Source organism: Vidua chalybeata, chromosome 3 (genome assembly GCF_026979565.1).
Source record: "Vidua chalybeata isolate OUT-0048 chromosome 3, bVidCha1 merged haplotype, whole genome shotgun sequence".
Classification (NCBI taxonomy): Eukaryota; Metazoa; Chordata; class Aves; order Passeriformes; family Viduidae; genus Vidua; species Vidua chalybeata.
In genome coordinates, this window is record NC_071532.1 from 78,630,303 (window position 1) to 78,657,333 (window position 27,031).

At 41.2% G+C, this 27,031-nt stretch overlaps 1 protein-coding gene across 2 annotated transcripts; it reads right to left on the reverse strand.

Annotated features, from left to right (window-relative positions):
• Positions 1-1,270: 1,270 nt before the first annotated feature.
• Positions 1,271-26,713, reverse strand: NT5E (5'-nucleotidase ecto). 2 transcript variants are annotated; one of them, XM_053939494.1, is made up of 9 exons: positions 26,352-26,711; positions 21,591-21,813; positions 15,901-16,089; positions 11,513-11,710; positions 9,923-10,074; positions 6,686-6,798; positions 5,725-5,870; positions 4,039-4,239; positions 1,271-2,464 (listed from the first exon to the last, which is right to left on the reverse strand). In XM_053939494.1, exons 1-9 carry the CDS (start codon positions 26,667-26,669, stop codon positions 2,307-2,309), a joined length of 1,698 nt encoding a protein of 565 aa, XP_053795469.1. In that variant the 5' UTR covers positions 26,670-26,711; the 3' UTR covers positions 1,271-2,306. The 2 variants fall into 2 exon arrangements, with proteins under 2 accessions (XP_053795469.1, XP_053795471.1); XM_053939496.1 differs by lacking the exon at positions 5,725-5,870 and having other exon boundaries at positions 6,690-6,798; positions 26,352-26,713.
• Positions 26,714-27,031: the final 318 nt, after the last annotated feature.

The following is a 27,031-nucleotide window of genomic DNA, read 5'->3' on the forward strand; positions in this document are numbered from 1 at the left end:
TAACATCAAAACAGACAGCTGGGCAATCAGCCAACTTATGCTTTGCTAAAAGAGCAATTACTGGATGTCTTCCTGAAAGTATATGTAGAAAAATTGTTTGGAAGAAGTTACAAAATTCTCCCATTAAGTCAGTTTAAAGTGTCTTAACAAATCTTTTTTTTTTTTCCCCAAACAAAAGCGTATGATTGAATCTATTACATACAAATAATTAATCTCAGAACTGTCTTTAGCCTTCATCTTTCTGTGAGCATGGAAAATCACATTTGTAATTCAGTCTTTTTAACACCCGACCTTCAAATCTAAAGGTCTCTTAAAATAATAATGGATGTGAAAAGAAATTTTTCTGCAGTTTCTTATCTGGCTTTGTGGGTTTTTTCTGACATCCTCTTTACAGGCTTAGAAAAGAGGATGTGAATCTGTTCACAGCATTTTATAAAAATTCATTCATATAAAAATGTGTGGAAGCTTTTTCTAAGTCTTAATTTGTTGGCCCAGCCTTTATAAAAGACATTTTGAAAAGGACTTTTATATGTGGGTTTGTAACAAGTTTTACTCACAGAACAATAGAGAGACGCTTTAATAGGCATTCTTTAATTTTTCTTTTCAAACACCTGTTTTCTCCTTTTTTACAAACACACCAATCTAATGCAGCATTGCTGTTCTTTGTCAGTATAATTTGTCTGTATTACTGTTGCAGACCTTTCCCTTCTGTTTGTCAAAGGAAGGTTAAAATGTTACTTCTCTCCTTTCTGGCCCTGCCAAAGCAGTTGTTGCAACTCTCAGAATCAGCGTGCAGGCACACCTCTGTCTGTCAGTGCCCTCTCTTGTTACTGGTTTGATGTTGTTGAGGGAAAACCATTCTGTAAATTAACAACTTAGGGAGTAGAAGTGACAAATCATCAATGCCAGGACATAACTCGCAGTGTGACAAGGTCAGTTGTCATTTGTCTCCCTGTTCTACATCCCTTACCTAATACAGCTGTGTAGTCCAGAGCCTTTCGGGAGCAGCCCTTGAATGGATGTGGACATGAATGGGGTCTTTAAATTTCAGAATCCTGAATGTTTATCTTAATGCACCTTCTCCTTGAAATCTACAGGTTCAATGAATGGAAGAGGCAAGTAGCTTCAGTGTTGAAAAAGAGTGTAGTGCGCTTTCCAGGGAAACATAGCAGGTTTATTCAAAACAATCAATTTAAAACAGCATTAACCAACCCAAACATGTTGATGTCAAAATTCCCACTAATCTTAGAAAAATAATGATATTTTTGCCCTCATTTATAAGCAATCATTTATTGATAAAGCATCAGCAATGTACATTTAGCATTTAATATGATTTCATAGTGTCTCTTACAACTATTTTTTATACACAGCCTTCCCATAGAAGAGGAATAATCACAGTTATCATAAAGCCAGGTTATGCTGTAAAAAACCCCAGTACCTGACTATTTCCAAAGGATGCCGGAAGTGCTACAGGAGTCAATGCGTGTATCTGACATTTTCTTGGAATGTTGCTAATACAGAGTAACAGGCAGCAGTCCTGTGCTTTGTTCTCTGGAAGACGTATAAAATTGAGCATATTTATATGAAATATAAATATCACAGATTGTGTTCTCGCTCTAGATACAGTCCCCAAATTGGTCATATTTAAGAGTGAAGAATACTCAATTTGCTAAAATTGGTCAAAATCAAGTCAAGCTTTCATTGCATCCTTTATTAATGGAAAATGAAAGTGTGATATTTCTTTTTCAGCAGTAAAACTTTTTAGAATTACATATTAAATAGACGTCAGTATTTTAATGGCACCAAGTTTAATCCAGCTCTTTCAGGGATTCATGTAGGTATGATAAACATAACTGGAAGCAAAGTAGAGATATTAAATTGAATACCTTAACCCTGAGTGTAGATCAAAGAAAGGAATAAAGATCTATAATAAATCCATTTCTAGAAGCTTGTTTACATCAGGAATCAGGTTCTTAACTCACTGTCTAAAGCAGCTAAAAGGATTTGACAATTTATCACTGTCACTGTTTTATGATTGAGCAGTAAGTATTCACTGGAACTTTGCTTTTGAGACCTCAATTTCAGGTACCTGCTGATTCTGACCAAGAGAAGTCATGGATTGTGCCCCCTTGCCCTGCACACAGTGTTCCAGTGGCACCACCAGGTTAAAGACAAGGTAGGGGGCTGCTCACTGCTGACATGCAGCAGCCTCACTGCTCATTTATTGTAAGGTGTAACAGAAGAGAACAGGTCTCTTAGAGCTTCCTCAGTATCATCTCTCCTCCTATGTTCCTCCAAACAAAAAATCAAGTGTGCAAGAATGTTACAGTGAACAATACAGAGATCAGGGTGAGACTTGCTTCAATAAGACTTCCAGAAGAAAATTTTATTCGACCTTCAACTGCTGGGTAAACTCTCTTCATTCTCTGGAGGTAGCGGGAAACAACCTCAACATCAGGTTCACCTAAAGAAACAAACAAAAAAGCATTCTCTGCATCTGCCAAGCTCTTAACCAAAATGTCAGAACTTGCCTAAATTTCAGTTTTAGCTCAAGAATTGAATTGTTTTCTATGGTTTGCCATTCTGAATCAGCACACATTACCTGCCAGAATTTTTGGTAGCAACTTGTATTTTAAAAACAAACAAATTATTTTTGTTTTGTCTGGCTTGGTTTGTTTTGAATTTGTTACAATGGTATTTTCCAGTCAGGTAGATTGTCTCCCACCTGTTTGGGGTATAGGGCTGTAGACCTGGCAAAGCTATCACTTACACTATTTTTAGGAGAACTTTCTAGCCTTGGCACTGCTTGTGTGCACACAAGCACAAGGTATTACATGGGTTTTCTACAGCAGGAGACCCTTTTCAGTCACTGCTACCAACCATGCAATGAGCCCCTTCTCATCCAAGCTCTTAAAATACTAAAGGCTAGTCCTCCATCTTAAGAATAATTACAGTTTTACCCTTCTGTTGTACTGAAAGACTTTACCAGAACCTTTCAGGTTGTTCCCTTTCACTATTCCTAATGATCTTTCTCAGTCTCACAAGTAGGGCTGATGTTTTAAATCTAGTTTTGCTGAACTTGATTTGAAACACCAGTTGTACTTGTGAGAATCAACTTTAAATACCGTAGAAACAAAAAATTAGCCTGTAAAAAAGGTCCAAAAGGAAAATTTTTGAGGTAAAAGAATGCTTTCACCATGAACAAGCAGAACATACAAAATTAAAGTTCTGCAAAAATGTAGATTGGCTCCTATGAGACATTTTTTAAAAAATACAGCACTACACCCCTTTTGTGTTTTCAGAAATAATGGATTTTTATCTCAAATGTTTTTTAAAGTTTCCCTTCATCCTAAAGGGTGGACGATAACAATTGGACAAACACATTCTAACACCTTGCATGCAGCTTTAGAGGACCTTAAACCAGCATTATAAAACACCTCTCTTCCACCTCTGTGGTGTGGTGTCTGTGGCACCCTGTGTTCTCCTACCTGCAGAGCTCCTGGGGGTCCCTAGTTTTGGCTGGGCAGGCTCATTCCCTTTGAGCAGGTTGGCATCTTTCCCTTCACCCTATGTTGTTTGCCTGAGCTGCGTGTCGTGTAACAGTGGAGGTGATGATTCTGTCTTTCTAAATCCTTCTATACAGTGGAAATTTAAGGTCTATATAGAAAATAGCACCTTTATTTTTGATGCATTGTTCAGTAATGAGTACAAGTGCAAGGCACTGTAAGATGTACTCTCTGTGTTCTTTGCTGCTTTTCTGGTTTACCACAACCTCAGGATTGCTCTCTGAGCAGTGCTGAATTGGTAAAGATGATTCTCCTTGAAACTTTTGTGGTTTTAACTGAGAAAGAATAGAGTTGCTGCCTACAACCAAATCTAGCAAGCCAGAGCTGTCAGGGTAGAAGCAAATTTAATCATTGAGTATAGGCAAAAAGTCTGAGGTTTGTACTGTAAAAAGAAAAGATCTTTTAATTTTTGGGAGTTGTTTGCCTGCTACCCTGTTAGTGCCCATACTTATCTGGACTGTATCCCCCTTACCTTTACTGTATCCCAGATTTTTGTCTTTCAGCATACTGTAGCCATCTCCTCCAAATAACATGTAGGATGGCAGAGTCACGTTGTATATTTCATCCATCTGGAGTGGGACATAGGCTGGGACTCGGCACGCTGTGCAAAGCACTTCTAAGCTGACAACTCTGCTTCCTGGGGCTCTGGAGAGATCATAGACCACGTGGATGCCTACAAAAATACACATTGGAATGCCACTTAGTGCAGGGCATGTTGAACACACAGGGCCAGAAGCAGCATTCTCCCTCATCCTCAGCTGGTTCTTTGCATTGCTTTCTGTGACCCAGAGTTGTATCGTTCTGAATTACACCAGTTAATGCCCTGTGTTCTTTGCACACTTACTCAACTTCTAAGCAAGAACATTCACGAGAAAGAAGAATTGCTGAAGCACTGTCCCACCTCATTTACTTATCTGATGTGTGTTCTCATCACTACTCCACAAAAGGAAATCACTGGTTGTGGGATTGGAATACTGCAAGATAAAAATACCTTCCCTTATTTCTGTAGTCACATGCTTTCTCATTTCCCTAGCCTGTTGGCTGAAATGACTTTTCTTAAGGCCAGCCTAACTTGGTAGCTATTCTGGATAATAGGCACTGTCCTGAAAAAGGAAAGCCAGACCAGGGCTGTACACTGCAATATCTCCTCACTGTAGGAGAAGCAACATTTCTCATTGTGAACCTTCCTTGATCAAGGCCAGGGGAGAGCCAGGCTCCCAGAGCAGCCCTGCCAAGAATCTGCAGATGAGGAAGCCACTAAAGGTCGTTCAAAACACTGAGGCTCTTCCAAACCTGGCGCTCTTCCTGCTCTGCTTCTTCCATCCTGAACCCTTTCCAGAGCTACTGGTTTTCTTCTTTTTCTTTGAAGAGGCAGCAAGCAGAGCTTGTTCCTGTTTTACATTAGAGGTACCTAAGAACATGGGAACCTGTGAGACACAGGTTGTGTCTGTGGCATGTGAGGGATCACATTGTCAGGGAATATGGGATTAGAGGCTTGGAGGCAGGGAATGCATCGGCCCCTGCCCTTGAAGTTTAGCTCTTCTGCTAACTAAACAATACAAATCTGCACTAAATCACAGAGAGACCAGGAATAAACATGACTGTAGCCTAGTACACATCTGGATAAACATATAGGCAGCTGCAATTAAAGCTATGAGTTGATTTTTTTTTTATTAACTGTTCATCTGTAAAATATTTAGAAATTCACTGGAGCAATTCCATAGCCCAATTGGACAAACTCTAAAACGGTCATCCATCATTAGAGAATTGCACAAAATTATTTTGATAAACTGAAATTCAGCACAGGTAGGCTGCCAGTTAGGAACTAAAAACTGGAGTTTGTTGTAGCTATTTCTGTGTTATAGCTATACTAAATTCTATTTTCCCCTAGTTAATTGCAGTGTAAACTGCTGCTATTACGGGTTTGGGAAGCTCAGGACAACTGTCTCTGCTGAAGGGAACAGCGATGGGCTGTGTGCTGCAGTGGCTCAATTAAACACATGAGATAAACAGCAGCTGCTGGCTGGCATGTGAGAGGCACAGGGCGAGGATCTATGGCCAGCTTGACATTCCATTCTTAAAAAAAAGGCTTCCAGATGTAAAAAGCCAACAGGAGGGATGGCTGTTTTGGAAAACTGAGAAAAAGAAGAAAATATACCTCCAACCTGCAGCAGCTCTCCACTTCCTTTTCCATATCTCCTCACACTGTGCTCAAAAGCTTCTTTCAGTGTGGAGCCTTTTAATGTAACCATATCAAAACGACCTCCAAATGGCAGAACAGACAGCAAATCTTCCACAGTAATGCTACCTGGGGGAAAGAGACGTTGTTCACATCTTTGTTTGGGGTTTTTTGTTGCTGTAGGGTTTTTTTTTCTTTTTCCTGTAGTTTACAGAATTATTTTAGGATTGTTTAACATCAAGTTTTTGACAAGGAACGTGGCAAATACAGTTTAAGAAACTGAGGGCTGGTAGCTGTGAGATTCACATGTTTTGTCCCAAAGAACCTGCATCTTTTATTGTCCAGTAAGTATCAAGACCAATAAATCAGATTGTGATATAACTGCATGTATTGCTATTAGAACAGAGCTACTAAAATACATGACAAACCACCAATCTAAGATGAAGAAACACAGCTATTCCTACTAAGTCAGGCACTTTTTCCAGCTAAGATTTACTCACATAGTCCTACAGAAAGACTTAGCTAAACTGAGAAAGCTGTTTGTTTTCAAGTTGCATTTATGTGGTATCAGGAAAATAAAAACTCAAACCTTAGCATGCAGAAACCCCAGAATTTACTTACTCTACAGCAGACTACAGAAGGCTCACAGCGACCATACCAGATGACCTTGTACAGCAGGAGACCTTTCTTTGTTCCAAGGCAGCAAGGAGAGAGGGAAATTGTAAAAAGCATTGTGTACAAACAATGCTAGAGACTTCTGTCAATGTCAGCCTGAGTGCAGTTGTGCTCAAATGATGGACAACCATTTGAGAAAGTTTGAAATCACCTCTAAACACTGTGCAAGCCCCATCAGAACAAGCCCATAGCTAACACTGTGTTCAGGCTGGCATAAGCTGATTCCTTCTTTCTGATGAAGTTACCATTCAGCTGGTAATTTTACCTACCATTAGTGCTCTGCTCATCAATGGGTGACCGTATTCCACCTCCATTCAGGATGCACATTGAAACGTGGTTCCATGTCCTTTTATCCGGACGCCCAACGTTCTCATAAAGCTACCAAAGGAAAATGTTTCAACAGATTTTATCTGCACTTACTAAAGGCTCTGGAAATTTACACCAAATACGATCTGAGATTGAAAAAAGACAGAAAGGTTTTGATTTTTTTTTTTTACATTATCTTCAGCCCCGTTGTAAAATACTTAGTTACTTAAAAAATCCAAAGGAGTATTTTGCTTTTTAAAATTCTTAACATGAAAAATATTTGCCCTTTACTGTAATGAACTCTTGGGCTCTGCCCTAGTCTGTGTGTCTCTGGCATGGCCAAGGCAGGCCAGCTGAACAAAGGAAAAATTATTTTTTTATTTCAATGACTGTGATAAAGACAAATGATTCAAGCATATTTGGGGAACTAAGAAGTGAAGAGGACCTTAATACTGTTGTTCATTAAAATCTCTTAGGGAAAACATAAATTAATAATTTTGTAGGGAATTGAGTTTTTTCGGCTTCTCTGTGGTTGGTTTTTAATATTTGGAATGGTCTTGGGTAACTGGAGAGGTGTAGAACAGTGGAAAAACAGGAAACAGACACATCAGTGTGTCCCCAGCAGTTCAGTGGTGAGGCTCTGACAAAATGCAAGGACAGGGTAATATTTGCTTGTGACATCCCTAACAGTAAAGAAAATGGAGACCAGATATTTGCTGGATGATAAGCCTCCAGTATTAATCCTCAGAAATAACTGAGTGGGATGGGAAAAGGCTGAAATGATCTAGGATAATAGGATGGACTGGTTTCCATATAGGAATGACTATGGTCATAACTCTTCAGTCTTACAGAGAGAAGTACAGGAAGCACATGACAGAAGCCTATAAAATGAAGAAGGGCATGTGGAGGCTGGGTAGAAATTTGTGTCTTTTGTCATTTCAAGAATGATAAAAAACCCCAAAAGATTCAGAGAGGGGTGACGAGGATGGCACAGAAAACTTCTGAATGTAGAATGAAGATGTAGACTTGGACTGTCTGACCTGGTAAACAGATAATGGAAGGAAATATTCAAGAAGGCTATAAAATCATGAGTGGTGTGATGGTGGATGGGGAGCAAGTGTTCCAGAGCAAGGACCACTTGACCCCCAGCAGTTATGCAGGCAGTGGGCAGCAGCAGGCTACACACTGACAAGAGCAAGGTCTCTGCAGGATGTGCAGGTCCACGGTGGAACACCCTGCCACTGGCTGCTGGAAGGCTGGAGGCAGGCAAAGCAAGGTGGAGCTGCTCTGCTCGATCTAATCCCCACTGTCTCCCTCCCCTTCTCCCTCTCTCTCCCCTGTTGTTGTTTCTTGCTCTCCCTGCATGTTCCAGTTGAGCCAGTAAATGTCGAGACCACTTTTGCCTTGGGAATGCCTGAGCTGCAAGCTGGTGGGAGACAGGGGCAGATCTGAGCACAGCAGCTCCAGGCTTGTCCAGGAATATGCTCATCCCCTACCATCCCCACTCTGTCATTCTTGGAGACAAAACTTTGGGATGAATGATCCTGTCACGTGTTCCAGGTGGGTCACTTCTCTGCTGCACCCCTGTGTGATGTGTTTGTGACCTCTGACTTGCAGCTGTGTAAATGCTTTGTGCCTCCAGCTTAGTCAAAGTTATGCCCCGAGGCCAGATCCATGGTTAGGTTTGTAACTCATAATCAAAGGGTTGCAACTTCCCAGCCCTGAGCTGAGGTAGCTTAAAAGAGGAGCTCACACAGTGCTGTTACCAGTTTCACAGTCTTTTCACTCTCCGAGTCCCTTTAAAGTCATTTGTAAATTGCCTTCTAGGCCTGTCAGCCTTTTTATTCTGAGATTTTCGGTTACTGATTGAGATGCATCACTGAACTAAATGAACTTCTGTTTTGACCCAGCACAAACATTCAATCATTCTTCTGCAATTCTCAATCTCTCCATTTCTCAGGACAACTCTAAATATTAAAGCTAGTGGAACAGGCAGGTATATTTTTTCCCTTTATACCTCTAACCACAAGTCAGCATACAGGAAAGCAAGTACAGAACTGGTAAGGCAATGTGAAGAGAAATCTGTGTATCTACTGATGGCTGCAGGTGATTGTCTAGGGACACTGATTGAACTAAAATAGAATTTGACTCCCCTAAGAAAAAATGTATTGCAAGAAAACCTACAGACTTCTGAAACATTACAGGATTACTTTCCTTAAGCTTGAAAAGTGCCCAAGAATTTGTTCACATTTCTGCAAATAAAGGTATTTAAAAGTCTAGCAGGAAAAAAAAAAGCAAGGTGCTCCAATTCTAGGAGAACTGTATGCAGAATTCCCAAACATGAATCTGATTTGAAAATTAGCTCATGAACTAGAGAATTATTATGAGGACTACAATAAGAGCAATACTATGGACTAGATAAATAGCTTTGGGGGACATATCTAACTGAAAATTCATGATTATTAATTGTCCCTTAACTTTCCATTTATGGGAAAGTTAATTTTCTGGAAACAGTCACATTAGTGAATGTTCTTCTGTGAAACACTTAAATGAAATGATGCTGCTGCAGGGCAGTGTAACAGGAAGTGACTTCTTGTAAAAAGACTTTTCTGAAGTTATGTGGCTGTTAAAGCCCAGTAGTGCCTGTCAGAACACAGCAGGGGCTGGTGGCTCCTTCTGGGCTGGGGTGTTCTGTGCCCAGCTGGGTTCATGGCCTTTCCCACCCACTGCTTGCTTCAGCTGGCAGCTTTTGGGCTCTTCAGGGGGACAATTCTTGTCAGTAGCTTTGTTTTCTGTGCCAGTGCACTGAAGTGACAGCAAAGCCCAGTGAGTAATGAGAGGACAGAGGGCGAGTGCTGTGAGCAGGGACCAGTAGCAGGAGAGGCTCAGGGGAGCTGAGCTCTCCTCCTTGCTGGGCTCTTAGATCAGACTGCCATGTCCCTTAAAAGTGCAGCCTCAAAGCCATCTGTGAAAAAGCTGCTCTCTCTATGAGGCTATGCACAAAGAATAAACTGCTGCTTACTCTCTACAGCAGCATTCCTTATAGCCTTGCTTCTGCCAGGTCTTTCTAGGGACACACTGCATATTGCACTGCTGAAAAGCAGGCACAGAGCCCATGTGCTGACAGATTGGATCTGGATAGCTCTGGAGTAACCCTTAGATGTAATTGCCATCTGTAGTGGTGGAAACATCTTACCACAGCATCACAAAGCAAATTTCCCATGTTACATTCTTGGAAACGGCATGCTTGGCTTGTACCATTCAGGTAAACATTGGTTTTTCCAATCTCTTCAGAATAATTCCCCAAGTTTTCTCTCCATTTTTCCACTTCTTCCTTAATGTGCTCGTCTGTAAAGTAATATAAAAGTGTGGAATAAGCATCATACATATCTCATATTAATGACACTTCAGTGAGTACAAACCTTAGGAAAAAAAAATGGTGTTCAAGATTGTAAAAGGTTACACTTTCCCTAAAAGCCTCTCAAGCAACGTGGCAACTATATTCTCTTCAAAAAAAAAAAAAAGCTCATAAGGGGAGAAGACAGGACAGGACAATCAAGGAAATAAGCCAGTCCTGTGCCACAGCAAGGTAATCTCCTTTGTACTTTTGCCCAGTCCTGTTCTAACCTCTGACTGATGGGGTTTCTAGTCCCTACCTTGACAGGTGAGAGAATTTTAAAAATACAAGTGAGATTGGTCTTTGATGGTGTGGGTTTTTTTTTTTTTTTCTGTTTGTAATGTCCTCCCTTTAATGTTGTGTTAAAAGGAAAAGTAGCTTAAATATCAATGTCAGGGAATAAATCCTTTATAGAAACTAATTCTCTATGCACATCTGTCTCTTGGGTGAAAATTTAATTATTTCATAAAAAAAAACAAAGATACTTGTATATGCAGACAGATGTTACAACTATTTTATATCAGCTACGACAGTTTTAATCAATTTGCTCACACTTGTCAGCAAGAACAACATTTATAATATTATACCACCCGTGTATCTGAATTTTAAGTTTTACTGACTTCAGAGGGAGAATATAAAGTTTCATTACATCATCTCACTACATTAATAGGTCACTGAGAATAACACAGTCAATATCTATAAACAAATAATTTTTAAAGGATTTGTTTTACAAATACTCAGGTAGAACCTAGAAAGTCTGATAAAAGCTCAAAACTTCACATAGCAAACATTGGAGAAGAAATGGATTAGAAAACCAGCCCTGGGTAATTGCAGAGCTGACAAAAAAAAAAAAAGTTAATAGAGCTCAGAGGAGTTACAAACAAAAAGTGACAGAGAGATTCTCCTCCTCCCACTTCTTTAAATGTTTCAGAGTTAAAATGTTGAACACAGTTAGCACTGCACACAAGAACTCATGGGTTTGTATATTGTATTTGCACGTTGTTAGAGTAGGGTATTTCCAAGTTTTTCCTGGAACATTTCCACTTTCCTATATTGCTCTAAACTCTGCTCTGAAGATCCCAGGCTCTGGCAAAACTGTAAATTAGTCCTCATAATCTTTTAAATCACAATTACAGGACTAGCTAAAACAGGTTCTACAAAGTGGTAAGGTATTGTATCACCTGAACTCTTACAAAAGGACTTTCAGGGATTTAAAATAGATAAAAACACACTCTGAACGCATGCATATTCAACTGTTACAGAGGCTGAACCCTACACAGAAGAGAACTGTGAATAAGCTGAATTCTTATTCAGACATTGTATTTAACATGACAAGACTTGAATTGTAGCAGAGTGCTGCAGGCAAACTCAAATGCCTAGTCCACATACCTTCAGGAATGCTGCTGTCCAGCAGAATGGGGTTTCCAACTGCTTCAACTACATCCCCTTTCTTGTCAAATGTAACATTTAAGTAACCAAGATATTTTCCATAAGCGTAAGCTTGTACTACTGGCACCTTCCTCCCATCATCTGAGTCAACCATGAATGGATACGGGCCAGCTGGCACCTCTGTAGAGGGTGGGGTGCCTGCACAGAACAAGCATTAAAAGCGGGTCTTCAGCTCATGTGACCTTCAAGGAGTTACTACAGTGACATTTCAAACATTTCTCAGCCTTAAGAAACCCAGAAAGGATAGAAACAGCCATGGTTGTATTGGACAACAAGCAGACATTTGATTATTCAGTTCTCTCATAAGAGACAATGTTTTCAGGACACGAACTCCAATAACTACCACAGTGTTTTTTTAAGTTATGACAGCACACTCTGCCATGACATCACATCACAACAGCAACAAAGCAACTTTTCATTCCAATTATTGTAATCTAAACCCCTCAGTAATGCAAACATACCAGCCACTGGATGAAAAGTTTACTGTCGAGCCTTCATACTACATTATTCTACATCAGACAGAAAATAAGAATTGTAGTAAAACATACATCAGACTTCTTGGTCTGAAAAAGTCTAATGCATTTTACTGTTAAGCAGATAGAATACCTACAAACAGTTCTGTGAATTTGTATATAGAGCCAGATGATTTTTTTTCGCTATACCAAACAGCCTTCAAAATTTCAGACAGCTTGCAAACCCTCTGCAAAAACAACCTTCATTAGCATTAAAGTTGTGTGGTCATGAATTTAAAACTCCTATCAACCTGCAAGTCTGAGAGGTGACTAGGGATAGGACTTGGAAACAGATTAAGGCAAAGCACTGGCAGAAAAAAAGAGATAGCTCAGTTGGCAGAGGTTAGCACAGGTTTTAGAAACCACACAGGGGCAGAGTGACAAAAAACTGGAACTGCACAACACAGCTCTTGCCTCAAGGGTACCAGGCTTCTGTGTCTCCTTGATGTTATCTGAGTATTGACAACATTATCTGAGTAGTATCTCTCCCTGCTGTTATTCCTGTCATTATTTCTGCCCCACTGTCAGACCAAGGCTGGGTAGCACCGAGAGCCATCACGTGCTGTGTGTCAGCGCTCCCTCAGAGCCTGCTCCTTACTCCTGTCCCAAAAGTAGTGGCATTTCCCATCCATGTGTCTGTGAGCACTGGGCTGCTGGCAAGGCAGGGGCATGGGGGAGCATGAGGACGTGGATCTGGAGGAAAGCAGCCTCTTCACTTCCACTGCTCACAGAACAACTTGCTTCCTTCCATTTACAGTTGTTTACTTAATATTAAATCCTAGGATAAGCAGTATGATAAATAGTCCTTCCAGAACTCCAATACAATTCCTATTCCTCTCTAATCCCTCCACTTTCTCCAGGGAGAAGAGTTGCAAGAAACCACAAACTGAACCAACCTTACCACAAATCTAGATTTTCTACTTTCAGCCAGGCCAGCAGAGTTGGTTCCTTGGAGTGCCACTTAACTATTCATTTATTTGGGGAAGAATTTAAGAAATCCTGCAGCTAATGAGGACTCTCCAGAATTTATGCATGCAATAAATTTGGGATTTTCTGAACTGAAAAAGGAATAAGTTTTGATTTCTTGTCCTTCTTTAATCCTCAAATGAACAGGGCATTAGAAAGTTAAAGTTATTCTTTCTAGGCATTATTTTAGTTTGTATCAGCTTTGTGTAATTAAGTGTTTGTCCAGAGTCTTACTCATTTCTTGTTTCCTAATAAAATACTGATTCTGATACTTCCTTGCAGGATTAATTAGCACTATGATATCTTTCCCTTGTAAGACAGATGTGTTCCTTCTGAAATGCAAAGACTATTCAGTTCATCTTACACCTGAACAAGTCAGGACAATATTTGCCTTATAACCTGTGGATAAACTGGAGATTGGCAAATATCTTAGAGACAGGTTGGACTAGTCCAGGATGAAACCCTTACATTAAGATTTCTCTGTGGAGATGTCTTCATGGGCAGTATGTCTCTAAACCTCCATGACAGAACAGGCTGAGCAGCTCATACATCTCCACTTAGACTGAGCTGGAACATTCTCCCAGATTCTGCTGCCAGTTATTGATTACACTTCTTGATTTAAATGAAAGCTTATAAGCTTTATATATGCATTGTGACATGGCAAAAGATGCTTCAAATCAGATGTTTTACTCTGCAGTGAAATCACCTCCACAGATGTGGCTGTTTCTCTGGGAATGTTGACTGGAGGCTTTTACTCAGCAGGGCATGGTTCACAAATGCTCTCATGATGCTCCTGAATGGGTGAGCATGTTTTTCACTGCACTTGGGATAAAAATTATATGCTCAGACCACATTCTGTCAAAAACCATATTTTGACTAAATAAATACTTTTGGTGTATCTCCTCCAGACATTACTTTCTTATTTTTCTCACCTTGCAAGTATTAATAAAAAAAGTAAGACAGTTTTGTTTTATCAAAACAGTAGAGCCCTTGGAAAAGGGACCAGAAGTCATTCCCAGCTGAGATTTTTAACCTGAAGGCTACAGAGTCTCTGCAGTGTGCTCTCTCTGGCCTTGGACAGCTTCAAATGGGGAGGGGTGGAACAGCTTGACATAGTCTGACAGCAGGGCACTCTCTGGGGTGACTAGAGCTGTGCTTGCAAACTCCTGCAGATCTAGACAGGATATAAGTGCAGCTGTCTCAGCTCCTGCAGCACTTCACATCGTGATTCCAAACTGTGACATGTGGCACCTCTTTAGATCACACCCAAAAAGGTATTTTGGCTACTGTGGCTACCACGATGAGGCACAAACTCCCTACAGGCATTGGCCAACAAGACTGCAAGATAATATGGATTCCACTGTGTAAATCCACAATTAATGCACACTTTGGATATGGAATCCATCCTTTTTTTTTTCCCATTTCAAAATTAATTCAGTAAAATTGCAGGCTGCACCCCAAGACAAGACCAAGGTCTCTGGCTTGTGCAGGTCAGCGTTGGAAAACCCTGCTATAGACTGTTGTGGAAGCTGAAGGCAGTCAAGAGGAGATGGAGAAGTAAATATCAAGATACCACTTCTAGCTTGGGGAGTCCCTGAGCTGCAAGCTGGTGGGAAATATGGGCAGATCTGAGTAAAATGTCTCCACAGGCTCATCCAGTCCCCTCAACCATCCCCCCTGGTCACTCTTAGACACATGGTATTGGGATGGTCCATCCTGCTGTTCCAGTTTGGCTACTTCTGTGTTGCACCCCCATGCAAAGGGTTTGTGAGCTCTGACTTGTGTGTAAATGCTTTGCGCCTCCAGCTTAGTCATCAAAGTTATTCCCTGAGGCCAAATTCAAGAAATATTCTAATCTGCTCAAGTGTAACTGTGGCATGCAATTGTTTCTTTTTAACAAGTGAGATAACAAAAGGTGAAAGTCCAGATAAGACAAAAAAGGCAAGAGAAAGAGAGGGGAGATGAATAGGGAGAGGAGAGGATGATGGACAGTGCAAACCTTTTAAGTGCTCAAGTTCCTAGGGTAGGGTACGTAATGTTATCCCTGTGACTAGGGCATACAGGAAACTTTTCTAAAAAATGCAGAAAGTTCCCATTATAGTCTCAACCAGTTATTAGAGTTTCTGCTAAATTTAAAGAATTAAAAAAATTCAATCAAACAGAACAAAACAGCCTCTCTTTTACTTGTGTCCATACACTCTGGGGAAGGTTACAGCATTGGGGAAGCTGCTGATGCTAGGTGTTGCCTAAAGTAGCATTACTGCAGGAGAAAACAGATCAGCAATGTTTATCTCTGGAATGACATCTGCCTCTAGAGAAAAGAAGAATAAATTCAGAGATTAAAAGAGGGATTGAAAAAAAAACAGATGAAACTTGGGGAAAGTATTTTAATGGCAAGCTAAATGAAGACCTATGAATATAGAATCACATTACAGAGAAAATCAACACCAGTAGTAGTTTTGAAGTCTTCTCTGAATGATTTTTCTGGTTAAGTCACACACATGTTTAAAAGTAGACAACTAATTTAGTCTTTTATAGGTGTGAGCTTAAAAGAAGTGCAGCATGTTTAGCAGTAATTTACCAGTATTAGTACCTTTGTTCCTCTTCCCCACTTTGCATAGGTCACCTTGAACACCCAGAGCATTATGGAAGCTCTCAGTGGGTTGTGGTACTTGGTGTGCACAGGCTGTTTCAAATTGGTTTCTTCCATGGAAGTTATGGACATGTATGAGCTATGAACCTGGCTGAGTGCTGCCAGCAGTAAACTACATTGGTGAACGTTCTCCGAGTTTAAAGACAAACAGTTTCAGCTTAGCTTTAGAAACAACATTTTAGTAAGAAGTAAAATACCTGTATAGAGAAATGTGTTTGTATGTCCTCCAATCACAACATCCACTCCTTTCACTTTTTGAGCAATATTTTTATCCACAGTAAAACCAGAATGTCCTAGTGCAATTATTTTGTTCACTCCCATAGCAGTAAGTTTATTCACTTGCAGTTGCAATGCTTTGATTTCATCTTCAAAGGTTACATCATCCCCTTAAAAAAGAAAATAAATTTAAAAATTTACTTACAAAGTACCTTTAATTGCTAGTTTGAAAAATAAAGTAATTGACATCAGATATTAGATTGTATAATTAAAAGGACTTTGAATGGCAGTGCCTTTCAAATATCCTTAACTGGTTCAAGCTCTTGATCTGAGCTGATGTTTTTCAGCCTCTCAGGAGAACCTGTGTGCTTAGACTAATACAACATTTCTGCAACAAGCTGTATGTGCTTGCCTAGACTAAAAAAAGTTATAACTCTGTAAAAAGATTCCGTGGCATCAATAGTAGGATCAAAAATTGAATGGCTTTTATTATTTAACTAGAGAAAGGAAACTAAATGCGTCAGTGTTTGCATATAAACAGTTCTATTCTATTACAAAGGGTTTTTTCTTCCCCAACTGTATTTAAGATCATCTATATTCTCCCAAGTTAAATCTCCCTTCGGCACGCTCATCTTGTTCTTTCCTTTATCCTGCCTCCCTAAGGCTTTAAACAGCAGCTTCTTCAAAGTCCTCCATTAAAATCTGAATTGCCTTTTCATACAAATAATCTTACCTAATGTGAACCACTCTCAGTAATACCAATAGAGCACAGCACACATCTGAACTACCATCCTGAAAAAACAGCATAAGGAACGGAAAGCCTGGAAAGGAGAAACCCTTTCTGGATAAGGATGCTGGAAAACTGACAGTCTTTCTGCAAGTTTTCTGTGCCCGTTGAAATTACTCTAATGTGACAAACAGTTACATGAACACTAGAATTACAGGCGTTTTTATCCTGGGCACAGTGGTTTGGGTTGCACAAAAGGATGTATGAGGATGTGTAAGAGGATAATTTCCCTGACAAAGTTTTAAGACTAGAGTTTAAGGACAGGTTCAAGCAACTGTAAACTTTCTGGTGTAGACATTCTGGTGAAGACAACCAAGTGACTTTTCTACCAATTCCTCCTCTACCTAATTTCTCTCCTTCCTGCAGAATTTTTTTATCAAATAATTTTGAAATATACCTTTAAAGTAAAAATATTTACATTATTTCATAACAAAGGGAGGAGTGAAACAAATTCACAATCCACTGCAAAATGTTTCAGGAAATGAGGAGGAAGCTGCTACAATGGAAGAGATAAAAGGGGGTTACATAAATTGGTTCAGCACCACACCCATTCAATAGCTCTGTTAGTGCCTGAGGGAATCTTTGTACTGCACATTGCAGAGTGGATTGTGCAGTGCAACCCCACATTTTCTTCCTGTGGACCTCTTTTCAGAATCAAAGTGTCAAAAGTTAATTGAGGTTGGAAGAGATCTCCAGAAGCCATGTAGTCCAAAACCCACTCAAAGCAGGAACAAACAGAAAGCCAAATGAGGATGCTCAGGGTCTAGTCTGAGCTGGCTGAAATTCCAGTCTCTCTAGGCAACATGTTTAATGGCTTAACCATGCTTACCATGACAAATTTTTTCCTTAAGTCCCACCATAATTTCCTTTGTTACTGCTTCAGCCCATTGTTTCCTGTCCTTTCTCTTCCCCTCTGGGAAGTGTCTGTCCCTGTCTTCTCTAAAAAAATCCCCTTACACCAGTGGAAGATTGCATTTGGTTCCCTCTTAGCCTTCTTCTCCAGGCTGAAGGAAGCCACTGGCTTCAGCCCCTCTTTGCGCATCCTTGCATTTGGCAGCAGCTGGGCCTGATGCAGAGCTGCTGGCAGAAAGGGAAGTGCAGGAACTGATCCCTGAGCACAGGCTCTTCACATACTCCTCCCTCCACCATGGACCAGCTGCACCCCACTGGTGTGGGGACCAGTTCTGCAAAGAGATCCGAGCTCTTGAAACAAAGAGCAGGAATGAGCCACTGACGAGCTGTGCCAGCATGCAGATGCCAGTGGGCTAACTTCTCCCATGGCCAGTAGCCAGGTGGTCCATGACAACAAAACTCTCCCCATCAGCACCAGCTCTGTTATCCCTCTCCGCCACTGCAGCCTACAAATGCGCCGTACATTGAAGACACATTTTTATTAGTCTTCAACCCACAGAATTATAGAATCCTTTGGGCTGGAGAATGCCTCTAAGATCATAGAGTCAGTAACCCAGTAACCCAGCACTGCCAAGTTCACCACTGAACTGTGTCCCTAAGCGCCACATCTACATCTCCAGGGATGCAGACTGGCTGGTGACTCCAACACTTCCCTGAGCAGTCTGTTCCAGTGCTAGACAATCCTTTCCAAGAAGAATTTTTTCCAAAAATCCAATGCAAACCTCCTCTGGAAAAACTTTGAGGGCATTTCCTCTTGACCTGTCACTTGTTTCTTAGGAGAAGGACACTGTTCCCCACCTTGCTACACCCTTCTTTCAGGTAGTTGTAGAGAAAAGTTATCAAAACAAACCAACCCACTTTCATAATGAGGGAAAAAACAAGGTCCACCCCATGCAGGTAAGCCCATCCCTCTCCAAGGACTGTTATGTCAGGACAGGTAGACACCAGAGCTCAGGTAGGTCATCCCACTGGCCACTGATCTCCTATTGTCTGCCTTGCCCTCAGAAAGGGAATTCTGCTTGGGGCTGCAGGTGTTTCTTTCACCCCTTCTCCATGGCATTTGCATGCTAGTCATTGGAGTATTTGATGTAGTTGAGGTGAAATGGGCCAGCAGGTTTGAAAGTTATGCAGTGGGGGACTGTAAGAGCAATTACAGTGTTCAATTCTCTAAGAAACCAGGCAAAAAGCAGTATAGTATATACATTATATATATATATATATATATATATATATATAAATATATATATATAAGTATATATAAATATATATATAAGTATATATAAAGCTGCAAGTATACTGCTTAGCATTCATCTAGCGTTTTTCAAAACAATCTGAATCAAAATGACTAACTTATTGCTCATGTCAATATTTCACTTCTCTTTCACAGTATTAAGCTGATTTGGCATCCTCTTCTCTTTTCAGATGAGGTAGAGTTTCGGAAAAAACAGCTAAACTGTTACAACTGAACAAGGGAGAAGAACTGTCTGCCTGTTAAAAATATGCAAGATAGCCAGAATAATGCAATTTAAAATTCCTTTTCTGTAAACTCTGCCAGGCTGATAGTTTTAGTAAATATTTTGCTGCCTGTAGGGTTACAGAGTAAGTAGGTTTGCATTTACACCTTATACAAAAAATACAGTGGACCAAACAACATTACAGAACTAAAGCAAGTGGGCTGGAACCATCAAATACTAGAAAGTTAATACACAGGTAACTGTGTCTATGTGCCAAGTTATGACCTACTCTTTCAGGACATGGAAAAACCTGCTGGGCACTCAGCTGAGATAGCTGTACATAGCAAAATAGAGAACTCCAGAAAAACTGCCAATTAGCTGTAATCTGGAAATGTGTTTCCCATTCCTATGGTTTCCAAATAGTGGCATTAACAGTACCTTCAGCAGAGATTAGTTGGTCCCTCCCAATGCAAACACTGAGATTTAAGGACTTTACACTCTGTTCAAGTATTTTGATAACCTTTTTTAAAGCAGATTATGAGAAGTACAAGTTGTAATTTCATAGCTGGGTGGAAGTTATGGAAATTTAACAACAGAAGAAATCACATTCACAAAATACTTCCACAGAAGGCAGTAATGTAGGAATTCACGTTTCAGCATTTTCAAGTTTCCTGTTTGCCTTGAGAATGCCCTAAGAGTGTAGAGCATGCCAAAGCACACAGAGGCAGAGAAAACAGAATCATCTAGAAGAAATGTGTAGAGATAAGCAAGGTGCTGAATTTAGAATTAGCAAGGTCTCTTATTAATTGAATATAATGAACTAGATTGATAATTATTTAGCCACTGACCCATGCCTGCCATGATTTTACCAGTCTGAAGGATTGCTAGGTCATGGGCAATATATAGTCACTGTGTTCACATTTTCAAAGCTTCTAAATGTTCCTCCACATGCCGAGGAGACAAAGCAGAAAACTATAAAAACTCTGATCACTATAAATGTTGCTGTTAGAATTTCCTCTGCTTTTTGCTCAGCTACACTGTGGGATATACTTCCATAGATGGAGCTGAAGCATCCCTAAGGAGCTAACAAGACTTCCCTTTTAACACTGCTTTTTTATCTAGCTGTAGTCTCTTACAATGTTCCAGCATACTGAGGAATTGGATATGTCTGAATGTTATTGGAAATGTATTCAAATGCTTCATAGAATCATTCCAGCACTATCTGGATTTTCACCTAGTGTATTTATTTGCAAGATGGTTACTTTGATGATCTTGCTGCCCCAACACAGGTGTTGCAGCGGATTTTATTAATCCCTAATGGAGCACAATATTGACTGTCATTATTCAAACCGTGACATCTGATGATATCCACCCTCATGCCCTCAGGCACAGGTAAAATTCTATTGCCTACAAAAAACAGATCCATTTTCTTTTTCTTTTGTTGGGGGACAAAAAGGCAGGAACCCAAAACCACATCACTGAAAAATACATGTGAGATCTATTCAGACCTCAGATGTCCATTTCTTGACAGGTTAAACATACAGCATTAGAATTAAAAATCACAGAAGGAATAGTTTTATCTTCTAATACTTCCTCAAAGTGTTGAATATTCCTTTTTTTTCAGGAAAACAATGCACTATTTCTGTATTACTAGGCAATAGAAAGAGAAATAATAATATGAAATCCCTTTTCAATGTGAAAGTGTTTCAAAGCAGTGAATCCCTAACTGCAAAACCCAGGGAAGAAACTCTGTTTTTGTTACATGTAGGCTGAACTCTGAGTGGGCAGTGACTCATATCTCCTACAGCTGATTTAAATGTGTTTCTCATTCCAGTAGACCATTTTATTTTACTATAAAAACCAAACCCAAACAAAACTCTCATCAAACCAAACCCCCTGAAACACTGGAAAAAATAGTCAGAAATTGAGAAGTCTTTTTCCTCAACAATTCTAATTTTACTCATGAATGAAGCAATTGTGGTAAAAGCTGAATGGGTGTTCCTTCTGTAGTCAAATTTTTGCAAATATTTTGACAGGCTAAAAACATCTTGGGCAACTTTTGCTTCAAAAACAACTATGAACCTCTTCTTGTTTTTGTGCAAAGAGGCATCCAAGAACAAAATTTCAACACACAGAGAAATGTCACACTTCATGCTAGAGTCAAGTTGTATTCATGTTTTAACTTTCATTTAAATGGATAAATTATTATAAAAATATAATGGAATATAACTTTAAAAACCCAAGCATTAACAAAAATCCAAACAACCCCTGAGCTCTCCTGCAATCTCACTGACTTTCTGATATTCTTAGATATGGTCTGGGTCTATATGAAAGAGAGTTTTATGTCAGCAAGCCTTTTTAAGGTTAAAAATCAGGCAAAGTTGAGTAATAAAAGTAAATACTGATAAAACAACAGACTTCCCACTTTTCAGCTGAAAATATTTGTCTTTGGATTTTAAAAAGTAGGCAAATAAAATAGTAACTAAGGACATAAACTTACGTACTAAAGAAAACATACCTGGCTGTGAAAGAAAAGAAGTTTCCATTGTAGTGTAGCCAACAATTCCAACTGATTCTGAGTCAAAATGAACTATTTTAAAAGGATGAACATATTTCATCATTTCATTTCCTAATGGAGTTTTCCCTTTAATATTTGAACTCAGGACTGTAAAATTCACATTTTTAAGAAGAGGATCCAATAATCCACTCACACCTTCATCAAACTCATGATTACCTAAAGCCTGTGAAAAGCAAGAAGAAAATATGAGACCCTACCTCAAATATTCAGTGTAAATAGTCTCATCAGTTATATACATGGTATGTTTGAGAAAACAAAGTCTACATTCTATGACAGAAAACCCTAACTTGTCTAAACCAACACACTGCTGTTTCTTATGAACACAGAAGTGGTTGGGTTATTTTTCTTTTTAGATGTGGGTTTTTGTTTTTCAGACTCTCTTACATGGATACAGAGGTGGAACACAGATGATGTGATACAGACACATGATAAAGATTTCAAAATCCAAAACCTATCTGTTTGTGACTGTGTACCCATTCATTCATCAGATCAAAACCCATTCATTTTAGATCCTGTAGCTCTAAAAAAGAGGATTAACAATAACCACAAAGGAAAACATATATTTTGCGTATGGAAAATACATTGTATAAATACTGAAGAAAGCAAATATTGTCATTGATATTTAGCATTTTCTTGAAATAAAAAGTGCATTTTAAGAGCTTTGTGGTTGGACTACAGTTTTGAAAGCATACTGCACTTAGTAAAGGTTCTTCTGTACTTTAACATGCAACAAGAAAATATCACTTCCTATCCACCATCAATATCATTACTTGCCTATGGAAGATGTAGTGTTTATCAGTTAGGGAGAATCCCCAGAGCCAATCCACAGTGGGTGTGCACTTAACCCAGTGAAGTGTCAAGACTGCCACACAAATCGAGCAGTCCTGTTTATTTATTAGCAAGGCAATACCACCCAGATGAGGATGTTTGGTTTTTCCAGGCTAGTTAAGCAGATGGAAAGGAACTTACCTCAAGGGAAATTTCTCCTACCTGCCCCTTTTTCATGCTCAGCCTAAGTTGCCACAAGCCTGTGCCTGCAAGTTTGGCGATAAGCCAGCAAAACTTCCATCGGTGGCATTTTGCAGAAGCACAATAACTCAAGGACTTTGTAGCATATTTAAGTGTTAGGCAAGGAAAAGATGTATCCACAGAAACACTATAATTGTGTAACCTGGTAAATAATAAATTTATACGAGGTTTCAGGTTGCAGCTGGAGCAAAGCACGTGAGAGGTATCAAAGCCAATGGACCAACTCTTCTAGGCAAAAGTGTGCTCTTAATTTTATTCTGAAATTAACTGGGTAAAGCTGCATTCATTGTCTCAGAAGGCTTATGTACCATTCTGTTCTACCTAAACAACCCACACACCCAGCTGTGCTTGCCCCAGCTTTTATTCTTCAAATGGATGTATTAACCCTGATCACATTCCAAACCAAACAGGACCTTAAAGCCACCACAGGTTTGGGAGCTCAGTATTTCAATCAATTGATTTGCAGTATCTTTCTTTTGGGACAGACAAAGATTCCTGCCTCCTTTTATCTTCACAGGCTCTGTGGAAATTTCAGGGTATTAGCAGTAACTTGCATTGGCAATCAGCTGTTCCTGCTGACACTGCTGAGAACACTGCTCACACCCCTGGGAAGAAGCCAAATTGTTTTTGTGCTGCTGCAGCACTTGTCCTAAAGAACCAAGAACTATCTTTAAAAAAATCCTGACTTGGGAAGACACAGTGCACTCCAACTATGTTCTATTCCTAACTGTATTCTAATTGCAATCAAATTTGCTGTAAAAATAATACTAATAAAGAGAAAAAAGACATTAATCTTGATGCTGTCTGAATGTTCTGAAATGATATCTATGGACTAGTAGAGTATATCAGAATGGTAAAAAGCTTTTTCTTTTTGGCTAGTGTACATGCCTTCTGTTCCTCCTAAATATGCAATTAAACCCCAAAAAAAGATTGCAAATGAATTACAAAATTGAATGGGATATAACTGCCACCAGCTTGTTGGATGAAAAAAAAAACCCAAAATCCTAACCCAACCTACCAGTTAGGAAAGATTGTTTCTCTTGGCTTTGTTGTCTTGCATTTGGATTATTTCATGTCCATTAGGACAATAGCTTTAATCAAAACATTTTCCATGGTGTGGGTAGTTACTAAATTGTTAATGAGAAATCACCAGTGGCTAAAAAGATAGTTTTACTTTTGATGCTGCTCCTCCTCTGAGGAGGAAGATGTGGACTATTTTGGGTTGCTATACTCTACCTAACTGCCCTTACACCTAGAGCTCCTGGGACTCTGCACCTGTGCAATATCCCTTAACCAAATCTGAATCTGTTGGCCAGCATAAGTGTAAGTCATAAGGGGGAATAAACAGAAATATTCAGGCACACAACATGTGATTATATAATCCTGTTTTTCACAAGCAGCAAGTCCAAAAATATTTCAGAAATCGGGATACAAATTAACAGAAGGATGAAACTTAAAAGTAAAGCTAGAAGAATTCCATCACCTCTCCAATTACTGCCTTTGAGGAATTTATATTGAATTTTAGTCCTAATTACACCAGAACAAAACGCTGGTGCCATGATAATTTTTGGGAGGTAATGAAACAGGAGAAAACAGATTGGTGGTGATAACAGGTATAAATCAGAAAAAGGTAAATTTTAAAAAGAAAATTTCTCTATTTGTGGAGAAAACCTCTAATGCTTACAGGCTGTCCTAAATCCTCCTATGGTTCCTGCCCGCATCCTGTAACGACTTTAATGACTCATGCTCCCCTCCTTCATCCTGTTTATAATCCTAGTCTATAGCTCACTTCTCAACATTTCAGTAATCCCCACCCTTACTGTCAGGGATGTGGCTTCCCAAATTTTGCTCAAAGAAAGACCAGCTCACCCTTCTCAGTGCAGATCTTACCTTGCTCCCTGTGCCCCCACCCAGCCACCATCCCCACTGCACGGCCCGCCACGGTCCACAGACAGAAGAATAGCAACAGATGCTGCAGCACTGCCCGACACTTGGCATCTCTTCCTCAGACTCTTTGACAGCAGAGAAAGACTGAGAAGCTACAGAACGTTTACATCTATCTTGTCAGCTTCTATTCAAATTGTAATAAGCAGCACCTCCACAGAGAACAAGCCGTTGACTACTTTGCCTAAGGCATTCACATCTGGCACAAGCCTCTGGATATCTGGTATGGGGTGGGTTTATTTTTAAAGCTTATTCTGATGAAAAAGCTCATGATATCTCCAAAACCGGGTGCTTCCTAAATACCTTTTCTAAAACTGAACAGTACTTCAACACTGCCTGAAAAAATTTCTTCTCGTGATATAATCAGGAATTGTACAGGCTCGCAGGCTGCCCATGAACCAGTTATACCAGCAAGCACAAGACTGAAAAATGACAGACAGCAGAAAGCCTTATGAAGAAAAGTAGGGAAAACCACCTCAAGCTATTTCTTGCACTGCAGAAATAGTGCTCCCTCCCCAGCTCTCAGTGAGGATGAGTCCTGAATGCACACACTCCTCTCCACCACCATTGGGAGGAAAGACCCTGTTAATGTTAGTTTCACAATTAGAAAACCGTTCACTAGGGCATGTGAACAGGGAGCAGTATCCCTCACAGACCTGTCTGTCTGGTGCTTAGCCTAAGAAAGTGCATTGGGGCATGATTTTCCCTTCCACAGCTGTCCTGAGGCAGGATGAATACACAGGTGAAGCCACTTTTACCTGGAAAGGAAAGCACAGTCCTTTCCAGACAAAGTAAAAAAGATGAAGACAGAGGATGTGATACGCCCAGAAGATTTTTCCTCAAGCTGACAGTTGGGATGAAATAAAGAACCAGTCACTCTCACAACAGCAGTCATGCTCAAACATGACTTTTTATCTCTCTCCTGTCCGGAGTTATACACAAGCAAAATAAACCACTCCTCTGAGACAAAAGATTTAAGGATATGGGGTGACATCCCCCAATCTAAGCCACAAATTCCACCTTCCTCTCAGCACTTGCACGACCAAAAGAGGCAGAGTAAAGGTGCACGATTAGCACAGTCTCAAAGACCTTCCTTACTAAGGCACTGTTGTAATCTCTGGGCTGTTTGTACACAGCCCCTCATATACCCCAGTCCAGAGGGGACTGAACACAACCAGGATGGGACTGATGAAAACTAAAAACCTCCACCCTTTGAAATAGCACTGCCAACCTGTGCCGCCTGTGCTCTCCCGCAGGACCGAGGCAGGACAGGCTGCGAGCCTCAGGCAGAGTTAACTCCTTTGTCTCAGACCAGACTCTTCGCCCGGCTTTTGCTGGGGTCATTTCCTTGGCTTGCCAACCCCTCTCCAACAGAGCCCGTCCAGCCCCTGCTTCTGCCAAGCACAGTTCCATTGCAACACTGTGTAGCCTTGCCATCATCTCCCGGTTTCTGGCTGCCCGTGGGGCTGCCAGCTCACTACTTAATTCGGCCGGGAGCCCATCACCCAGCAAATCACTTCCCTTCTCCTCGCCTGCCTCCCACCTGCCTTTGGCCACGATTTTAGTATTACTTACAGCCTTTTCTGATGCAACTTTACGCACTGAAGGAGGCGGCAATGCGAAAAATCGGCATAGGGCGAGGAAAGGCAGCAATAGACCCAGCAGCCAAGGGGAGAGAGGGAGGGGAAGACCCCACCGCGCCTCTCGCCGTCCCCCGGCCCGCCTTACCATGGCATCGTAGCGCAGGAGGTTCATGAAGTGGACCGCCTCCCGGCCCTTGAAGCGGGAGAACCACACGGTGCCCTGGTACTGGTCCCCGGCGTCCAGCAGCAGCACGTTGCGGTGCGCGGCCCGCTCCGCGGCCACCCGCGCCGCTCTCCGCGCCACGCCGCCGAAGCATCCCGGCGCTCCCGCCGCGCAGCGCCGCGGGCCCTCGCCCTGCGCCTCCACCCGCCCGTGCACGTCGTTGGTGTGCAGCAGGGTCAGCCGCAGCTCCGCCGCCGCCGCCGCCGTGCACAGGCACAGCCACAGGCACAGCCCCGCCATCCCGCGGGGGCTGCGCGCCGCTCCGCCGCACCGCGCAGGGGGTGGCCGCGGCCGGGGAGGAGGGCTGGGCAGCAGCGCGGCGGGGCGGGGAGCGGGCGAGCCTCCGGGGCCACCGCGCAGCCTGCGCGCCGCCCCGGGCAGCCTCCGGCCGTGACCCGCCCGCCGCCAGGCACGGGCTGCCCGCCGGGCGCGGCGGCCGCAGGTGCTCCGCATCTGCTGGGCGTGTGCGAGGAGGGCTCGGGGCGGCCGCCCGGGCTGCCGGCTGTGCCTCGTCGCGCCTCGCTGTCTGCCCTCGGTGCTCTCCGAGCGCCAGGCAACGTCCTGCGCCCGCGCATGTCCCTGTCCCCGCTGTGCCACCGACG